This window comes from Strix uralensis, chromosome 6 (genome assembly GCF_047716275.1).
Source record: "Strix uralensis isolate ZFMK-TIS-50842 chromosome 6, bStrUra1, whole genome shotgun sequence".
Classification (NCBI taxonomy): domain Eukaryota; kingdom Metazoa; phylum Chordata; class Aves; order Strigiformes; family Strigidae; genus Strix; species Strix uralensis.
In genome coordinates, this window is record NC_133977.1 from 823,012 (window position 1) to 841,710 (window position 18,699).

The window sequence follows — 18,699 nt, forward strand, 5'->3', positions numbered from 1 at the left end:
TAGGAAGTATTTCTTTGCAGAAGGGGTTGTTGGGCGTTGGAATGGGCTGCCCAGGGCAGGGGGGGAGTCCCCATCCCTGGAGGGGTTGAAGAGTCGGGTTGACCCAGCGCTGAGGGATCTGGTGGAGTTGGGAACGGTCAGGGTGAGGTTCATGGTTGGACTGGAGGAGCTTCAAGGGCTTTTCCAACCAAGATGATTCTGTGATTCTGTGATCCTGGCCATGGCTTTCCCAGCCCCCAGCACTACAGCTGAGAGGCCCCCATGGGCTGCAGCAACCCATTTGGGACCTCTTAGGGAAGGAAGCCCGGAGTGTAACGCATGTGGGGCCCAGGTGCAAGCAGCCGAGAGGGATGTCTGCCCCGAGAGCAAGGAGGCTGCCCCTGCCCCAGGAGGCTACCACGTAAAACGCTGTGGTGTCCAGAGACAGAAGGTGACAGAGCAGCACAGCCACGCCGTGTTGCACCCGCTTGGGAAGGGCAGTGGGAGCTGAGATGGGTGACAGGAGCCAGCCAGCGAGGTGCTGAGGGCGAGAGGTGCAACATTCTGGGTTCAGTTTTATAGAGAAGAGAAAGGAAATGCACAGGGACTTTCTTCTAATCACAGTTAAACACCAGAGCTTACAAGGCCACACAAGCAGACCCATGGACATGCCTGGTAGCCATTAGTTTACTCCTTTCCTCCCCCAAAGGAAATTGTTGAGCAAAAGAGGAAAAATAACCCTTGCCCCACCATCCAGCTCTCTCAGCAACCATCCATGGCTGGTTACAGTAATCTGTACACACTATCATCCTTTATAGGTTTTACAGGTGCTGACAAACCCTACTCCAGTGCTGGTCGCAGGGGACAGCTGCTCTGGTCCAGTGTGGAGCAGGAGGACTGGATTTGGGGCTGGTCACAAACTGGTCTGTTGTCTCCACCTTGTGACAAAAAGGCTATGCTGGTAGCCAGGGTGCTCAGTGGCTGGGCTGAAAAAGGACTTATGGAATAAAAACCCAATACAGCAGGCTCCTACAATGGCTGTGCAAAGGACGTGATCACAGCTGTGCTTCAGGTTTCACTCCCTCTTTAAAACTTCCTCTGTGGAATGGGAGCAGACGAAAAACACATGCTGCTTGTCCTTGAAGGTGGAGAGAAAAACCCGTCGCGATACTGTCTGTGGCTATTCTTGCATCTCGCAGAACTTCTGCTTTTTGTTTTTGCATTGATGAATGTGTCTTCCTCCACTACACACCGAGACAGAACTGATCCTGTAAGTTCATCTACTCTAAAAATGAACTGTAACAGCATTACTGCCAAGGATACAAGTCTTCTCAGCTTTCCCGTGCAATGGGATAACGAGGGCTGCTCTGCTCAATTCCCTGCTCTACAGTCCAGAAAACAGCAGCCAGCGGTAGAACACCAGCAGGTATGGAATTACAGGGCAATAGATGTTTGGGTACAGATTACCAGATAAAAGGTGTTGTGGTCATGTATACATGCATCATTGTGCATGTATTTGTGTACATACGTGGTTGTAAGTACATGTGTTGTCACTGCAAAGCTAAAAGATAGTCATGTCTCAAGAGCTTGTGGATTTAAGAAACAAGAAGCAAATCCCACCCTTTCACCCACTGCTGTCGCCCTTCCAGCTTTTTATGATGATGGCAGGGATTCAGGGGGAAGGGGTGTTGTTGGAAACCCTTGACCCTGGGAGCTGTCACCCTGCTTTCATCGCTCTGATCCCCATTTTCTGTTTGAGCCAGAAAGGTGGATAGAAATGACATCCTACTGCACGTGAGCTTGTCCTCCACTGCCTTTGACTCCTTCAGCGAGGCTGGAACTGCAGAGCCGAAGAGCCACCGCTCCCCTCCAGGCCCTGTCCCCGGGCTGCGCAGCTCCTGGGCACAAGAGACTGCACCTTGTGCCCAGCCACCAGTTACCTTGTGGCCGGCTGCGCCCGGGCTTCTGCGGTGCACCTCTGAGAGAGGCCGAGCCCTGCCCTCCCTGAGACCCCTTTTATGTAGCGCAAGACAAGTCAGATCCCTCTTTCACCTTCTCCAGGCTGAAAAAGCCAAACTCTCCCCTCCTCTCCTCCTGTACTCCAGCTGCCGCTGGCTTTAGCAGCCTTCCTCTGGCCTCTTGTCTCTTTGGCTACATCCCTCGTGCAGTGGGGGGCAATGAGGTTTACCAGTGCCATCTCCCCGTGCCAAGAAGGGTAACACCGGCTACGCTCGCTAACGAAGCGCCTCATGGGACAGACCATGAAAAAACCTTCTTGGGGCATGCAGCTCCTCCTACACCGGAGGCTGATGCTAGGGAGCTGGGAGATGGCAAAATGCACCGTTAGGAAGAAGCATGGACACATCGCATAAAATGCTACAAAGCTTTTTATTTTTCCGAATGAGGTATACAATACACATAAAATGCCACCATCGCTTTAAAGGGCGCACAGGCTAAACGACATTTGACTTGGTGGGAAAAGGCACTGCTTTGGAATGCTGGGCTCCCCCCTTTGCTGCCAGAGAGGCTCAACCACTCCACGGAGATACAATAAACAGCTGGTAAGAACAGAAGAGCTGCTGCTACTGCTGTCGGAGAAAACTTCGCAGCTCCCACTGCAGCTGCACGGGAGGAAACCACCTGGTCTGGGAGCATCTGTGAAATGTCCATGGCACAGTGCAGGTTGTGTATGTTCCTGCTCAAGCCAAGAGGAAAGAGCAGGTGAAGGGACAGCTATCAGAGGTAATCTGGTAAAACTGACTTGAAGGAAAAATGTCTGCTTCCCCTTTTGAAATCTGTCTCCTAGTCCACTTCTGGAAAAAGGTTTCTCCCGCTTAACAGAGCCATGCTGACCTGCAGGGCAAAAGACCCACCTGAAGCACAGAACGGAGCAGTCAATTCTACGTAGCAGGAGACTGCAAGAGCTAGACCTGGTACTCGTACAAACCCCTCCTCAAACGGGAGTCACGCTTTCCCTCCACCTCCTGCAGGGCTCTTCCCCTGTAGCACCAGCCAGCCGCCTCCCTCAGAGCACCACCTCACCTGCAAGGTGCCCAGCTGCCAGGGCTTACACACCTTATCTCGAGGCCCCGTGACCTTTGCTGTCTGCGACTGTCCTCAGTTTACTCCCTTGTATAAACTGAAAGCAGAAATGCAGAAAATTCATTTGTCAAATTACTGGGACGATGCATTTAAGGGATGTGGAAAGCTGAAAGGCCTTTTAGCACACTCCCAGGCAAAGCACCCCTGAATTCAGTGGCTGGCTGATCCCAAAAGGGTGCTGACTTTTGCATCAGTCCAACTGATGGGAGGCCTTTGGGAGAACGATGGGGGGGAAAAAAAAAAGTTTCCTTTGTGAATGTAAAACCTAAGAAGGAACAAGCTTTCTTTTACCAACCTAAGCCCCATCTTTGTGCCTCTCTCAGCACAGGCCCACTGAGACTGCTATCAGAAGCAGCTGGTGTTCAGGTAGAAACACCACCTCCTCTTCTTTTATCGAGCCCTGGCAATTTGAATGTTCATAAATTACTATCTGAGAAGGGAAGACTCCCCCAAGGAACAGCAGAGTTTATGCACAATCTGCAGCTCACATAGTGCAGGTTACAAAACCAAGATGTATTTTTTGCAATCAGAGAGGCGAACACTGATCAGAACAAAAAGTAAAGACAGAAATGCAGTACAGATCACAGCTGTGTTACATTTGTAAAAGTTAAAACTGTTCCTTGTCTTCCTCAGAAGTCCAAAGAAACCCGTGACTGACTTCATTTGTTACTCAGTTTCAGGACAAAGTTTTGCCTTTCAAGTCTCAACTGCAGTGTCTGGTATTGTCCTGTAATCCCAGCTATGCTGAGAACTGGATCCCAGCCTGACTTCATTTTTCTCTCTCCCATCAATGCCTGACTAAGAAGATGACTATTGCTTGTACTTCAAACCCCAAATGTCAAGTAAACGCCGAGGAGAGGGTAGAGGACTGAGTTGTAGTTTGAACGACGGGAGGTACCTCCCCGTAGTTTTTCCTTATTCTTTTGAGCTCACCAGTATTGCAGTCCTTGGATTTCTCTGTATTTTAGTATACAATTTTCCAGTGAGTTGGCTGCTCACAGTTTTTCTCTTTTTCACCACAAAAGCGGTTGTAAGTTGTTTTTGGATCAAATCCCAAGATCTCCCTTTCCTCATGGATCCGGAAGGAAAACGTTGAAACTGAGGTGCCTATAAAATACCTGCGAAAAAATCAGAACAGGTTTGTGAAGGGGGCCAGTTTCTTAAAAGGCAAGTAGTTGATTTCAGTCCAATGAACTTTAACGTTCATATACGAAATTATATGATACGAAATTATCATATATATTATATATACACAATATAACCATTCTCTATTATATATATCTCTCAATTCTATAATATCATGTCTTATATGATTTGTATACAACTCTATCTGGGTCAAAAAACAATGTTCAGTTTTGTGACAGTGAGAACAGTAAGATTTGGCTCCTCAAAGCCCAACTGGCTACCTTGCATGGGCGCAGATCCACTGGTCAATCACGGCCAAGCCCCCATCTTTGTAGAGTTCCAGCTCCTCCCAAGAGGGTTCAAACCTCACCATCTCAGGCAGTAGTTGCTTGAGCAATTCAATCTCTGAAAAAGGGAAAGATGCAAATTTAGTTTTACATTATAAAGAGCAACTCGCTGCTGGCATAAAACATAAGCGTTTAAGGAAACCCTGGGTGAACAGTTACGAAGCAAGCGAAACCAAACTCTGCCTACAAATTTTACAACACGTTTGCCAAATGTCAGAGTATTGTAGGCATGGGGGGAGCCAGTGGGGCAGAGACGCGGTGCCAAGGGGGGCAATTCTGAGGGGCTGGGGAAGCCTGCCAAGGGTAGAACAGATGCTACCACCAGCCTCGCTGTCTAATCCTATAGGCTAGGTGGCCCAAGAGGCCTTTCTTGACAGAAAAACTTAGGTGAGTTGTTGCAGATGCCATGCCTTGCAGGGTTATTCTAACATCATGCGTTGAAACAGGCCCCTGGATATTACTGGGAGGGAGGTACAGGCCTGGGATAAGGCCTGGGGAGGGGGGAAGCCCACTGCTGAGGGTTTCTAAACCCTGGCCACACACAGCCAGGTCCACACCACCAGTTTGGTGCCAGGGGCAGCCAAGGGGGGAAGGCTGGGTGTGAGACTTCCCACCTGCATGTCCCAGAGTCTCTGAAACGCTAAGAAAAAAAGGTGGGATGGAAGGAAGAGGAGGAGGAACAGGCAAATTCCATTCCCGACTTCCCACTGTAGAGACCATCAAACCTCCTATGGGAAATACCAAATGAACGGTTGGATACCAGCTGTTCAAGCCAGAAGGAAAGAACTTTTCAGTCATTTATAAAAACAAAGTGGTAATTGCTGCTCTCATTGTCAAAAGTTATCAATCTTAAACTGACTATAATCTGCCTACCCTCCTCGACAGCATCAGTGGCTACAAAAACTTTTTCAAGTTTATGCGTCTCCAAGAGGCTGCGGATTTTCTTTACTGCTCCTTGCAGGGAAGGCACGTCCTCTCTGTGACCCCAAACGAAGTCTTTCCTTCTGAGATGAACCCCAAGGTATGGACCACCTAGAGCTGTGCCCATCTTAACCTAGGAGAGAAAGATCAATCAACTTTAAAACTTGAAAGCACCACTATTCATTCACACTGAAAAGGCCTGAATGCCCAATCTCTGGATAAGGCACTGAATTACTCTAGCTCATAAAGTAATTTTAAGGCATGGATTGGCAGTATTTTGGGACACTTATTGCAACATTTCGATCTTGGGTGGCCTGCATTATACAAGAGAAACTAGAGTGCAAAATCTTTGTAAGCAAAAATTGCTCTCCTTGACCTGCACAACTAGCAGCTTGCAGCTGAACTTTATACCCACAGATGATACTGAATGCAAGGAAAAATACAAGTTTCCTTTAGTGAAACAAGGGTAAGAGAAATCTGGCACCCAGAACCAGGCAGCCACATCTCAACAGACTCCATTAACTCCTGTCACACAGGGAGAAGAGGGTACAGTAGGAACATGCATGTCCACCTCGATCTGAGCAGGGAGAGCTAGATTCACACGTATCTTCCAATATTCCCTGCAGTGTACAGCCAGGAGTACACAAATAAAACAAAAGAAAAAACTTATTTGTTATGGGAAACAGACTGTTATCGTTTTACCTTCATCTGTGTCCAGTCCTCCTTGTAATGAGTCCTGTCTGCCTCATCCGTGGATTGAAGATACTTGTTTCTAAACTCGTCTCCCACTACACGGAGGTGTTTAGCAAACACCATGCTCCGACGGGTCTGTTGGAATAACAGCAGATGCTGAGTCAAAAAAAAAAAAGGGAGAGCTAAAAATGACTAAATGGAGATAGTTTTGCATACACAGAGCTTCCAGGACGGGGTTACTTCCGATACATCCATGCAGTGCTACAAGCAGCAATTTCTAACCTTTCATCTGAGCTTTAACTGTTTAATCCTAATCGTTAGCACATTTATAACCAGCATACTTGTCTGACCTTGTCTGTATGCAGAGGCGTACAGAGTAGACTGGAGTTATTTAAAAAATTAAACACTCTAGCAATGTACTTCACCTTTGGAAACAAAAGCTGGGCAAAGACTAGCTTGAGAAACACCTGTAAGAACAAAACCTGCTTAAAAGAATCATGCATCCAGCCATAGACACTCCTATCAAATTCAGCAGAAAAGTGATGAAAAAGGAATTATTTCCTTCACTCGTGGATAATAACCTCTTTCAAAGATTCTGTGATGCAGTTACCACTGCACAGTCACACACAGCCTTCTTATTAACAGGCACCAGAACTAAGGAAATCCCATGTGACTTACACTGCTTACAAAGGACACTTGGTAATTTGGTCTAATTCTTGATTTTATACAAGTCTGTAGTCTGTCATGGGACGGGCACCAAAGAAGGTGCAACGAAAACACTTCAATTTCCAAAGGGCTCTCATCTCTCAGCACGGTGTAGCCCACAGTGGAGAGAGTCTACACGGCGGAGAAGCCAGGCAGAGCATTACTGGTACTCCAAGACACAGCCGCACCCATCGCCTTTGCCTTGCTCTAGCAAAGAGACAGAACTCGAATCTGCCAGCCTTTCTTCACCTCTTCCCAGAGCAGCAATTTCTCCATATGCCAAACTCGCTGTGGTTGACCTGGTTCCTCCTCCGTATCATTCAATAAGACACACAACAATTTAGTCTTCTGTAAGATCCACCACACTGGTAGCTGGAGATCCACGCACTTCTAAATATTTAATGGAAGTACAGAGCCTGCTCTTCTAGCATCTTTAAAGAGATCAGCTTTTTAATCCCATCCCAAGTTCTCCAGCAAAACATTTACATTAAGGGAAGATGCACACGCTGTCTGCTGCAGAACGGTCACGCTGCAGTTCAGGAAGAGATATTTTCCCTCCTTTTTGTACTATGTCAACACACTACGATCCCGTCGAGTCAAGTCACTGGCGACCTTACCCAAGATGCGAAGAGCACACTATGCCCAAGAGGCACCAAAGCTGTACACAACCCATGGCAGTGCAGTGCACTGGGGAGGACAATAAACATCTTTGAATGCTATGCTGGTGTCAAACACCTCTAAACTTCACCCCGACAGACTGCGTGATTGCCACGGCATGTTTGGCACCCACACAGGATGCTGTGCCAAGTTCTTCCTGGGCACAAGGCACTGACAGCAGCTGTTCTGGATGAACACTTGTTTTGCAACAGCACATGTAAAAGAGAAAACAGATGAATGTGTGAACCTCCACTGATACACTTTCTGAAGTGGATGCTCTCTGTATCTGGTTATCCTCGTATTTAAAGTATATGTTTCAAATCTGCACGTGTGATATTGTCACCCTTTCCAACTACCTCCAAGGTTGGCTTCTTCTCCCTTTCTGTCTGCAAAGAAACAAACGACAGAGAAGGGAGAGACGCTTCTCAGAGCTGCATGGAAAAAGACAAGAAGCCACGGGCCTAAGCTGCAGCAAGGCAACTTCTGTTTGGGTATCAGGCAAAACCTCTTGCCCACAAGAGTGGCATAGCCACCGGCCAGGCCCCAGAAAGGTGACAGATCTCCACCCGTGGGGACCTTCCACCTTCAGCTGGACGCAGCCCCAAACCACTAGATCAAGTTCTGGAGTGCAAACCTGGAGGCAAGGCTGCCAAGGCACCTCCCCACCTAAATTTTTGTGTGATCCTAAGTTTAGGAAGACAAACAAGCAAACAAATACAATCAGTGCTGGTTATGCTGCCTTTTGTGTACATGAATTGAATTAATGTACAGATCCTCTAATTCTTTAAGACGGTCCCCCTCCAAATGGTGAAACCAGACACAGAACTCCTGGCTTTTCTAGAGTTGTCCTTAGAGAATTTTCTGCTTCCATAGAGATGGTAAAGCGCTCATATGGTCTGTGTGCCACACTGACGCTCTTCAAGGGATTCAACAGTTGTGTCTAAACCATTTTGGGAGGTCTTTCCTGCTCCGTGGTCATTCAACCATTAAGAATCCCAAAACAATACCTTTCAGCTTGCAGCGGTAGGGAAGCCTAGGCAAGAATGGTGACAACAGTGAAAGCAATGTGGCTCAATATTAAATTCGAACATTTTTGGATACCAAAAACATAGGTTGGTTACAAAAGGAAGCTGGCTTGTTACAATTAAAAAGCTTCTTTGAGACAAGAGGGCATCTGTTAGCAAGATTTATAAAGAACCTCAGATGTTATCCAGAGAGTTATTAAGAAAAAAACAACAACCAAAAATCATGCAGATAGTTAAAATTGAAATAAGGAAGAATATTTTTCAGAAAGTTTTAAATAATTTTGAGAGAAGTTTAAGTTGTTGAGACAATGTTTAAAGTGCCACTGTAAGAAATGCATGTTATGGACCCATATGGACTTCATAGTCTGCTTTTACAGGACTACAAGTCAAGACTCAGAAATGATACGTGGGTTGCATTTCTCTGTTTGGAAACTCACTCTCAATGAAAAATTCATAGTTAGCAAACTATTGCTTGGTGCGTTTCTGAAAAATATGCCATAGACCAAGTGAATAGCCAGATGTTTGCATCTTACAGGGCTGAGGTCTATGTAACTTCTTTCATAATATCATGAGAGTCACTTTCTCTTAGAGATGTTGATTATATCAAGCACTCCATATTGCGTTGTTTTCCTGCAACCTTTGTCTTAAAACTTCCCCCCTAGGAATTATTTTACCATCAGATCAAAGTGCTCCAAAGGTCTCCCAAAGTGCTCAGCGTTACCTTGAAACCCATGGGAATTTTGACATCAAAGCCAACAGGGACAAGTTAGGACAATAGTGAGCACTTTTGGGAATTCTTTTGAAAAGTCTCATCTTGAGGCTGACTAGACAAGCAACTGCACAAAGGCAGTTCCCTTCTGACTGCACGTGTGTTGCACAGGGGAGGTCCTTCTAAACGCCATGCTCTGTAGCACTAAGGCACCAGGACAAACTCCTGCATGACATTAATTCACAGCGACCTGAAGACCATCGTTAGCATACGCTGCTGAAACATAAGACACAAGTTAACTTTCAAGAAAAGAAACCCGAAGCAAAGCTGAAGCACATACCGGTTATTGAATTTTTATCAGAACCAAGTAGAAAGTCTAGAGAAGCTAACTGGAAAATACTCACATTCCAATAATCTTTCCCTCCGTAGTGGTCATGAAGAAGGTTTTCAGCTCTGTCTAACATCACTGACCTATTAAAAATTGTAAAACTGAGTGCAGTTCCCTTAGGAATATAATTTACATTACGAAGTTTCTTTATACAGTTGCCAGGATAAAGCACAGACTATGATCTGTTTGCAAAGGGAGCACGGGGAATGAGGGATAGCTGCCAGTCTGTTCTGTATAAAGCAAACTGTCACCCAAAGCCTGCTGGGGAGAAAGGGGAACTCTGCCACTGCATGTTCCTGCTCTCTTCCTTAATAAATGGTACTCTTAATTCCGGCAGTTAAACACAAACAAGCATTAATAATCCCTCACACAGTCCTCACAGTAGTTGCTGCTGGAGAAATAAGGCTGCCAATGGGGAGAGTGACCCAAAGGGGAGAAGTGACCTATGAGATGATGCTCAGCCTCGGAGCACGTCACAGCCCCTTGGAGGAAGCAGGAGTCACGCTCACAAAAGCAAAACCAGAGAAGGTATTCTCCACGTGTGGAATAAAATGTCCTACAGTAAAACAACAGATCAAAGAACACGTAGACACTACAAAAACATGCGTTAGCAACTAAGCACAAATTTTAAAATGAAAATTTTTCACTAACGTGAAAACAGCCCATGGTTTTCAAAAATACGCACAGTTCAGGATTGTGTACTGGAAACATAACTGCACTGTCCACGTTCTAAGAAGCAGAAGAGATTTTGAGAGTTCTGAGTGTTCAAGAGCGCAGGGGATGCGAGCACACTGAATATGAGCGAACACACAGAGAAATGCTTCTGCTGAAGGGAGTCAAAGTCATTATCCGGACCTTCTTCTACTAAAACGAGTAGAAGCAAATAACCAATCAACTTTAGATTATCACTGTTGAGCATCAGCTGGACACCTGCACATAAGGCTACAAATAATCTGGAAAATAGACTAGACTCTGCTGGTAGAGAAGCAGCACTGCATTAACAAGAAGCTTGGAGGTGAAATTAGATTAATAATCTAAATGTATCAAGAATATTCCTATAGGTGACCACACCTGAAGACTAATAATACAGTATTAGGACCATACAACTGATTGTCTGGCCAAAAGGGCAATACAGGAGATCAGAGAGGCCGTGGTGCACGAGTGACCATAGCCACTGGAGAGATTTCAACTATCCCCAGGTAGGCTGGGCAAGTGTCATAGCAGGACGTGACCAAGCAACTGCAGTTTGAGACAGTGTCAAAGACAGTTCCATGAGCCAAGTGAGCAGGGAGTAGCTCCTGGTAACGTCTTGAGCAGCAGCAAGGCACAGACCAAAATCTCACAGTGAAAGAGATACTCTCTGACTGTGGTCATAAACAAACTCATCTTCAACATCCTACTGGATCAACAGTGCCCAAAGGAAAGCTACTGCAGTTGCATTCAGTTTCAAAAAGGGGACTATGCAAAAATGCAGAAGTACTGTACTAGTGAAGAAAACAGAAAGGCTCATAAACTCCAGGAATTTAAACAGAAAAAGACAATAAAGAAGGTCAAAAAAGAATTTGAGCGACAAGAAATAAAGGCCTTCAATCTAATGACAGATCTTTCTTCCAAAGAAAAAGGGAATCAAAGGCTTAACAAGCACTTGGAGACAGTAACATCATGACAGAAACAGCTACCTAAGTCTTTTGTAGCTGTGTGCCAGGTGGAGGAGCTGGGAAGATTCATATTTTACAGAGGATGTGTCTCAAACCAAAGTCTCCACAAGAAGTGTCTAGCAATGGAACAACCAGACAAAATGAACCAACAAATGGCCAACACCAGGCGGTATTCACCCAACACTTGTCAAGGAACTCAAGGAGGAAGCAGCTGTGCCACTAATTCTGGTATGCAACACCTCTCTTAGAACTGCACCACAGCAAATGTGATGTCAATTTTCTAAAAATGCACTTGGGGAGGTCTGAGATGCAACACAGCACCAAACCTGATGTCAGTACTGGACAACTTAATAGCAACCATTATAAAAAACAGAAGTAAATGGATACCTAAAGTAAATTGGGAAAGTATCAGCATGGAGCTTTGAACTCTGAACAACCAGAGTAGTCTGAAGACATAAGCACACATGCAGGTAAGGGAAACCTCACTGACATTGTCTACCAGGATTTCCTGACAGCCTTCGTTAAAGGCTTTTAAGAAAACTTAACAGAAATGGCACACAAGGGAAGGTCCTTACACAGATTAAAAAAGAGTTTAGACGGGGATAAACGTCCAGTTCCCATTGTAGAAGGGGGTCACAGGTGGAAGGGATCTGCGTTTCACTGTATTCCTGAACAACCTACAACAGGGCATGAACTTTGAGGTGACACGGCCTTCTGATCATTTTAAACTGCTCAGAGCAGCAAAGACAAAGGCCAGCTGTGAAGAATTAGAGAAGTCTGACGACTGGCCAATAAAATCTAATGTAGGAGTGCATCTAGGAAAAAAAATACTGGCTTCAACTAGAGGGCTCTATGCTTACCATCGATGCTCAGGAATGAGGACAGTTTGATGAAAACATCAAGGCAACACTCATCAGAGGTCAAAAAGGGGAACTTGTATATCAGGAATGGCCAGAAAAAGAAGAGAGCACTAAACAGGGCATGTCACTGCACCACTAGGTAATGGGTTTACCTGCACTCCGTGTGCAGGGTCCAGCTGAACTGTGAAGGTTCAGAGAATGGCAGTGAGGGTAACCAAAGGCACGGAATGGCTTTCACGCGAAGAACAACTAACGAAGCCAGGACTCTTCACACTGCAGAGGAGACAACTGAGGGAGAACAGGATAGAGAAATGTAAAATCATGCATGGAGGTGAATATGGAAGAGCTGTTCCACTACATGAACTAGGGAACATTAGATGAAACTTGCAGGTAGGAGTTACAAAAGGAGGTGGATTTTCATGGGATGCACAGTTAAGGTGCAAAACCTTTTGGTCTTGTCCCCAGATTTTGTGGATGCTAACAGCGTGCATGGAGGTTCCAAGGGAAGCGTGCACAGATCCATGGATCCACTGAAGGATACAGAAGATCACTTTTGGCTCAGAAGGTCCCTACGATCACAAATCTGAAGGGTGTGACAGGACTCAGGGGAGGCATTACACACACTTGCCCAGTTCTTATACTTTCCCCCAGACATCTGATTTTAGCCACTCTTGGATTTCACACACTAAACTAGATTGACTTTAACATGAACCACTAGTTTTAACAGGAACACTGTAGCTGCCCTTGCATCTCTTATGTTGGTACTTCTTTGTACTTGGATCTGAGAAATGTGATCTTGTGTATAAAGCACCTTGTCTGAGTGTTAGGAATACTCGGGCACCACTCCTAATTTTTCTCTTGACTTTCCTCATCGCTAGACCTTTGACAGTTGCCATGAAAAAGTTCACTGTAGGGCTAAGCATGGAGACCTCTATGGCATATTTAATCCAGTTTTCTGCTGTCACTGGCAAAGATTCTGGTATAACTCCTACAAAGAGAACAACATCCCTGTTAAAAACCAGGACTTGCTTCCTCTGCTCCCAGCAGGAGGTACTACAGATCCCCACTGCTCTGCTTAGAGGAACCTTCATCTCATTTTCAATTAAATCATATTGATGTCAAACTTTTGGATGTTTTTGCTCTCATAGCAAAACTGCACTTGAGCTCACAGAGTCTGTGTCTCTCCTATGGATTTATTCCCCTGATGCATTCATGGACAGTGATTATTTCCTCTTCCTGTTCTCCCCTGCACCCCAGCAGCTTTTGCTTTGCTACGATGTCTTCTCTTGCTACAGGGTCACAGCTGACTGGAAATACTTTGCTCTTGGGATAATGTAAGCGTGCTCCACCTCTCATATAAGAGCTTTCCTTTCCTCTGATCATCCTAGTGGCGTCTCAGAGCAGAAAGACAAAACATGCTGCTTGCTTTCTCTGAACCCAGCTCACACTATTGAGGATGGACGTCACAGGAGACCAGGCACTGCACCTCGCGATCTGAGACGTGAGCTTGGGAAACACTGATTCCACTCTGTTTGTTCCCTCTTGACCCAGCATCAAAGGATAAAGGCAGGAAAGGTAAACACAGGGTGGCAAGGACATTTAGCTACCTGAGAGAGAATATGAAGGAGCTCAAGGCTATCTCCTTTTAGGTTTTAGCACTGCAGCATTTAACCTAACTTACAGTTGGGCGCTTCTTACAGTGTAAATTCCTTTTGTAATTATTTTAACAGATTACACTAACTCAGCGATGAAATATGACAACAGCGAGACATAGCCTGTAAGGTCCCCCTGCTCCTCCCACCTGGCAATGGGTTTGTGAGCACGCAGTACAACACCAAATAGCAATACAAGGCAACTCACTGTGCTGAAGTGTTCTTCAAAAGGATGGGAGCCACGATAGAGGCAGATCCTTGGACAGACAAACAAGAGACATTTAGGCCCCGCGTTTCCTCGTAACCCCAGAACCATCCCCTGAAAAGGAACACAAAATACTGGTTCACAGGCTTGTATTTTAAACTAATGACATATATAATGAAACACATAAACAGTACACGCTAAAAAGATCATACATCACGTAAATAAACCAGCCAGCTCCTTTATACTGTTTTTGTGTGAAACAACAACTTTCTAAAATTAGATCTTCTAGTACCAGTATATGATTGATGGAGTTTTAAAAACCAAGTGAACCCCAAGCATCCAGAGATTCACAGACAACACTACAACAACCGTACAACTCTGCTCTGTTAGTCTGTCTCATTGAATACAACTAAAAAGAATACTGCAAGGACTGCGAGATGTTACCTGTAGTACTCGTGTTTGTCTCTGGAGTACATAAGCTGATCAATGCATGGCCTTTCGTCTATTTTTTCCTCCCACGTTCCTTCTTTCCATCCTTCTGCGTAGCCTTGTAGGACATAAATCTGTTCAATAAAGGGCCCACCTGACTCTGAGTAGAAGGCAAAGCAAAGCATTTGTGAGCGTGAAAAAACACATGATAAACGTATGAATCGGCATTACTTGCAGTTACAAATCTGCTAGAAATGCCAACGCTACACTACTCTCTCTCTTCCCTGTTTTCCCTATAAAAAAGGAAAGGGCGTCCTGTGTAAGCCAGAAAAGCCAAAAGGGTCAGGGGATGTGACAACCTGCTTCTCCCACCCAGCCACGCGGGATTTAATGTGCCAAACAGAACTGAATTGCCACGGAAATGTAAATTTAAAAGCTGGATAAACCACACCATGAAGCACAGAGGTTTTCAGTGCTGGAGGTAGCTGCTATGGGAAGAGCACCTCCAAGCAAATGACAAGCACAAGCCCTTCTTCCCCTACATTTCAGGGTTTGTAAATGCTTTCTCCTGAAAGGTAAGGGACAACTGATCCCTTCAGAGATCTTTGCAGAGGTGTGACCTTTGGTCACCTTTATGTCCTTTGATGAAAAAACCTGTGACACTGCTGCAGATTCTGGCATTTGGCGATTAGCTCAACATTGCGTTAAATCCTAAAGGAACCAACTTCATGGTTTCCATATTCTTAGTGAAAGTCTTTCTCTTATATACCATTTTGCATACAAAAAGCAGGGGATAAGTATTTTGAGTTATGTGCAGCATCGACGATGAAACAGTAAATTCACTGGAGAACCCACTGTACAGCTTTTACTGTCCAACCACCTCCAGAAAAAGGTGGCTTGTCTGTAGTTCAACAGAGAGCTGCAGGCTGACTCTCTCTCCTTACAGGGTTGTTACTACAGCCAGAACTATGCAGAAGTACCTGTGACTTTAACCACAGGCATTAACTGTCTTTCTCCGGGGTCCCTAGGAAGTCGAGGGGCTGACGGTGCTACATCAAACGAGCTGCCAAATAATTGGGTTACTTCATTCTAGTGGTTTGTCACTACGCACAACTCTTTCCCATCCCGCCTCTCGCCACCTTTTTTTATTTCACATATAAGGATAAAAGCACATATAAGAATTAACCCGCCAAGAAACCACCTCAAATATTTAGTCAACTGTAGACTGTACAATTCCATACTCTACCTGCAAGGAACTGCTCATATTCAATGACAGGGATGTTCCTGTTGAGGCTTGGGAGGTCGAAGAAGTTGGCCCAAGGGATGCGGACCTGAAGGATGTCAGGGCTCTGCCAGTGATAAAGGCGTCCCCAGGGAGGCAGAACTAACACCCAGTTTTCATTTTTCAGCAAGGTCTTTAGAAGGGAAGCAATGCGAACGTAGACATCTCTGCGAAGGTTGAACCCTTCAGGAGGATTTACATCATATAAAAGGTATCTGGGGAGGACAAAGCAATGTAGTTACTTTGGGAAGTTTAAAACTTTTACATGTTTTTTTTTTTTTACCCCACGATCATGTGATGCAACTTTATTGGGATGGAAACTGTTCCTCTTTCATGAGGTTGTGGTACTCAGAAGATGGGAGGGGATGAAGGAGGGGAAGGCAGAGCAGTGCGTGGTGCAGGGGCTGGGGAGAGCATCGGTGTCTCCTGGTGGGATGTCACCAAGGTGGCACGTGCCACACGCCCTTCCTGTGGCGGGGTGGGATGCGGGGGGTCAAGGAGTGAACCCCTCAGATGTGCTGCTCATCCTGAGGGTAACGGGGTGTGTGGTGAGAATGGTGAAATAACTGGCACGTTACTCGGGCAAACTCCCATGAGTTGAACAGGAAGGCGGGAGGACACGTTCAGGAGGGACGGGGGGAAAGGGTGCGCGTCACCCGCCACCGGGCGGGGGTCCCCAGGCCACGCTCAGAGCAGAAAAGCCCCCGGACACCTGTGACAGCGGCATCCTCCAGAAACGACCCCAACAGCCCCGTCAGGGGAAGGAGGACCCTCACGTACCCACCAGCCGATGGCTCCGGGGGCCCCGCCGGTCCCTCGGGGCACCACGCCGGGGCCCGCGACGCCAGGAGGGTCCCGGGGGCGGCAGGGGCTGCCCTCGGCAGGCAGGACCGGCTCGGGGCCGCGCTGGGGCTGGCCCGGGGGGTGGCTGCCGCCCAGGCGCGGCCCGGCCGGGGCCCGCGGTGGCTGCGGCGGCGCCGCCTCTCACCTGGTGCGTGGCGCGGCGGCGGCGGCGGGCAGCGAGGAGGCGGCGTGGCCGGCACGGAGGGCGGCGGGCGGCGGCTGGGCGGCGGCGGGCGGCGGCAGGGCGAGGGCGGCCAGGCCCAGCAGCAGCACCGGCGGCAGGCGGCGGGCGCGGCCTTGCGCCGCCATCCCCGCGCCGCGACACGTCTGGGGGCGGCCCCGGCGGCGGCCCGGCCCCTCGGTGCGGGCGGGGGGGGGGGGGGGCGGGAAGCGGCGGGCGCGGCGTCCCCCGGCCGGCTCCTTCAGAAGAGGCCGGCGGTCAGGGGCCGGAGGCGGGCGCCGGTGAGGCGGTTCAGCTCCTCTAGGATCTCCACCTCCTTCTGGTACATCTGCGGGGGAGAAGCCGCGGTCAGCGCCGCCGGTTCCGCGCTCCGCGGCCGGGCCAGCATCGACGCCAGCCACCGCTGCCCGGGGCCGGACCCGCAGGTTCCCCGTCACGGGAGACTGGAGAGGCTTCCCACCCGGGAACGGCCCGACACGGGCGGGACACCGCACGCCTTCCCAGCTCCAGGGCATCGCCGTACCTGTTGCCACTCGGGTTGGGTGTTGTGCTGGTAGCCAAGCAAGTGGCACAACCCGTGGGCTGCCGTCACCTAGGTGAAGAGACAACAACAAGCCACACGCGTTATCAAGGCGACTCCCGTGCTGGCGGAGAGCCCCGGCCCCCCTGCCCTGCTTTCGCGGGGTGCCCAGGGCTAACCCCGTCCTGCCAGGAACCAGCGGGGAAAAGCCGGGACTCTGCTCACAAACCGAGAAAGATCGGGTAGCATCCTGACTCACCGGTTAAAAGAAATAAGCTTTAAAACACCAAGAGTTAACCTTTCAGGGTAAGCTGTATCACCAACAGTGTGGCCAGCAGGGACAGGGAAGGGATCTGACCCCTGTGCTCGGCACTGGTGAGGCCGCCCCTCGATGAGGGGTTCAGTTTTGGGCCCCTCACTCCAAAAAGGCCATTGAATGACTCGAGCGTGTCCAGAGAAGGGCAACGGAGCTGGTGCAGGGTCTGGAGCACAGGTCTGATGGGGAGCGGCTGAGGGAACTGGGGGGGTTTAGTCTGGAGAAGAGGAGGCTGAGGGGAGACCTCATGGCCCTCTGCAACTCCCTGAAAGGAGGGTGCAGAGAGGGGGGATGAGTCTCTTGAGCCAAGGACCCAGCGCCAGGACAAGAGGGAATGGCCTCAAGCTGCGCCAGGGCAGGGTCAGACTGGCTCTTAGGAAGTATTTCTTTGCAGAAGGGGTTGTTGGGCGTTGGAATGGGCTGCCCAGGGCAGGGGGGGAGTCCCCATCCCTGGAGGGGTTGAAGAGTCGGGTTGACCCAGCGCTGAGGGATCTGGTGGAGTTGGGAACGGTCAGTGTGAGGTTCATGGTTGGACTGGAGGAGCTTCAAGGGCTTTTCCAACCCAGAGGATTCGGTGATTCTATGACCATCACCTTCTCGTTTAGCCCGGCCGGGAACGCAGCAGCTGCTCCCGCGCCCCCGTAGGACACTGCCCAGCTGTCCCTCCCCGCAGTGCGAGGCCGGGGCACCGTTGGCCGCGGCGGGGCTCACCGCCAGGACGCTGTCGAAGTCCTCCCCGGTGTCGCAGCACTGCTGGTGGATGTACTCTACCCCCAGGAAGATGTCCCCCAGGTTGTACTCGTCGCGGCTGAGCGGTCGCGGCAGCTCCCCCGCCGACACCTGGTGGAAGGGGAAGGAGAGGACGTCGGTGGGCTCCGGGCACTGCCGGTACGCGCCGTTCAGGCGCCGCATCAAGTCGTTACCGGCGCAGATCAGCCCCACGTCGAAGTGGGAGACGCCGAGGGCGGCCCGCAGGGCGCAGACAGCGCGGCGGAGCGAGGAGCGACGCACCGACACGGCCCGCTGCGCGTTCCTCAGCACCACGCTCATGGCGGCAGCGGCGGCGGCGGCGGCGGGACCCCACCCCCCCGGCCCGCCGCGC

The 18,699-nt window shown here is 48.7% G+C and overlaps 1 protein-coding gene across 4 annotated transcripts; it reads right to left on the bottom strand.

Annotated features, from left to right (window-relative positions):
- Positions 1-2,348: 2,348 nt before the first annotated feature.
- POFUT2 (protein O-fucosyltransferase 2) lies at positions 2,349-18,677 on the bottom strand. 4 transcript variants are annotated; one of them, XR_012629403.1, is made up of 14 exons: positions 18,521-18,677; positions 18,309-18,437; positions 17,285-17,353; positions 16,726-17,089; positions 15,702-15,952; positions 14,471-14,615; positions 14,030-14,140; positions 9,668-9,734; positions 6,177-6,302; positions 5,427-5,607; positions 4,488-4,611; positions 4,015-4,199; positions 3,055-3,118; positions 2,349-2,832 (listed from the first exon to the last, which is right to left on the bottom strand). XR_012629403.1 is itself a non-coding variant. In XM_074872397.1 (13 exons), the coding sequence occupies exons 1-12, from the start codon at positions 18,645-18,647 to the stop codon at positions 4,046-4,048; spliced, it is 1,848 nt and encodes a 615-aa protein (XP_074728498.1). In that variant the 5' UTR covers positions 18,648-18,677; the 3' UTR covers positions 2,349-3,118; positions 4,015-4,045. The 4 variants fall into 4 exon arrangements, 2 of the variants coding, with proteins under 2 accessions (XP_074728498.1, XP_074728497.1); XR_012629402.1 differs by having other exon boundaries at positions 3,055-4,199; XM_074872397.1 differs by having other exon boundaries at positions 2,349-3,118.
- Positions 18,678-18,699: the final 22 nt, after the last annotated feature.

What these genes read in the sequence shown, in the direction of transcription:
- POFUT2 (XM_074872397.1), bottom strand. Translation starts at nt 18,647, where the DNA reads ATGAGCGTGGTGCTGAGGAACGCGCAGCGGGCCGTGTCGGTGCGTCGC. An exon ending in ACTTCGACAGCGTCCTGGCG is followed by an intron (nt 17,354 to 18,308) that starts GTGAGCCCCGCC and finishes CTCTTCACCTAG; the next exon opens with GTGACGGCAGCCCACGGGTT. An exon ending in TGGATCTGCGCCCATGCAAG is followed by an intron (nt 4,200 to 4,487) that starts GTAGCCAGTTGG and finishes ATTTTTTCGCAG; the next exon opens with GTATTTTATAGGCACCTCAG.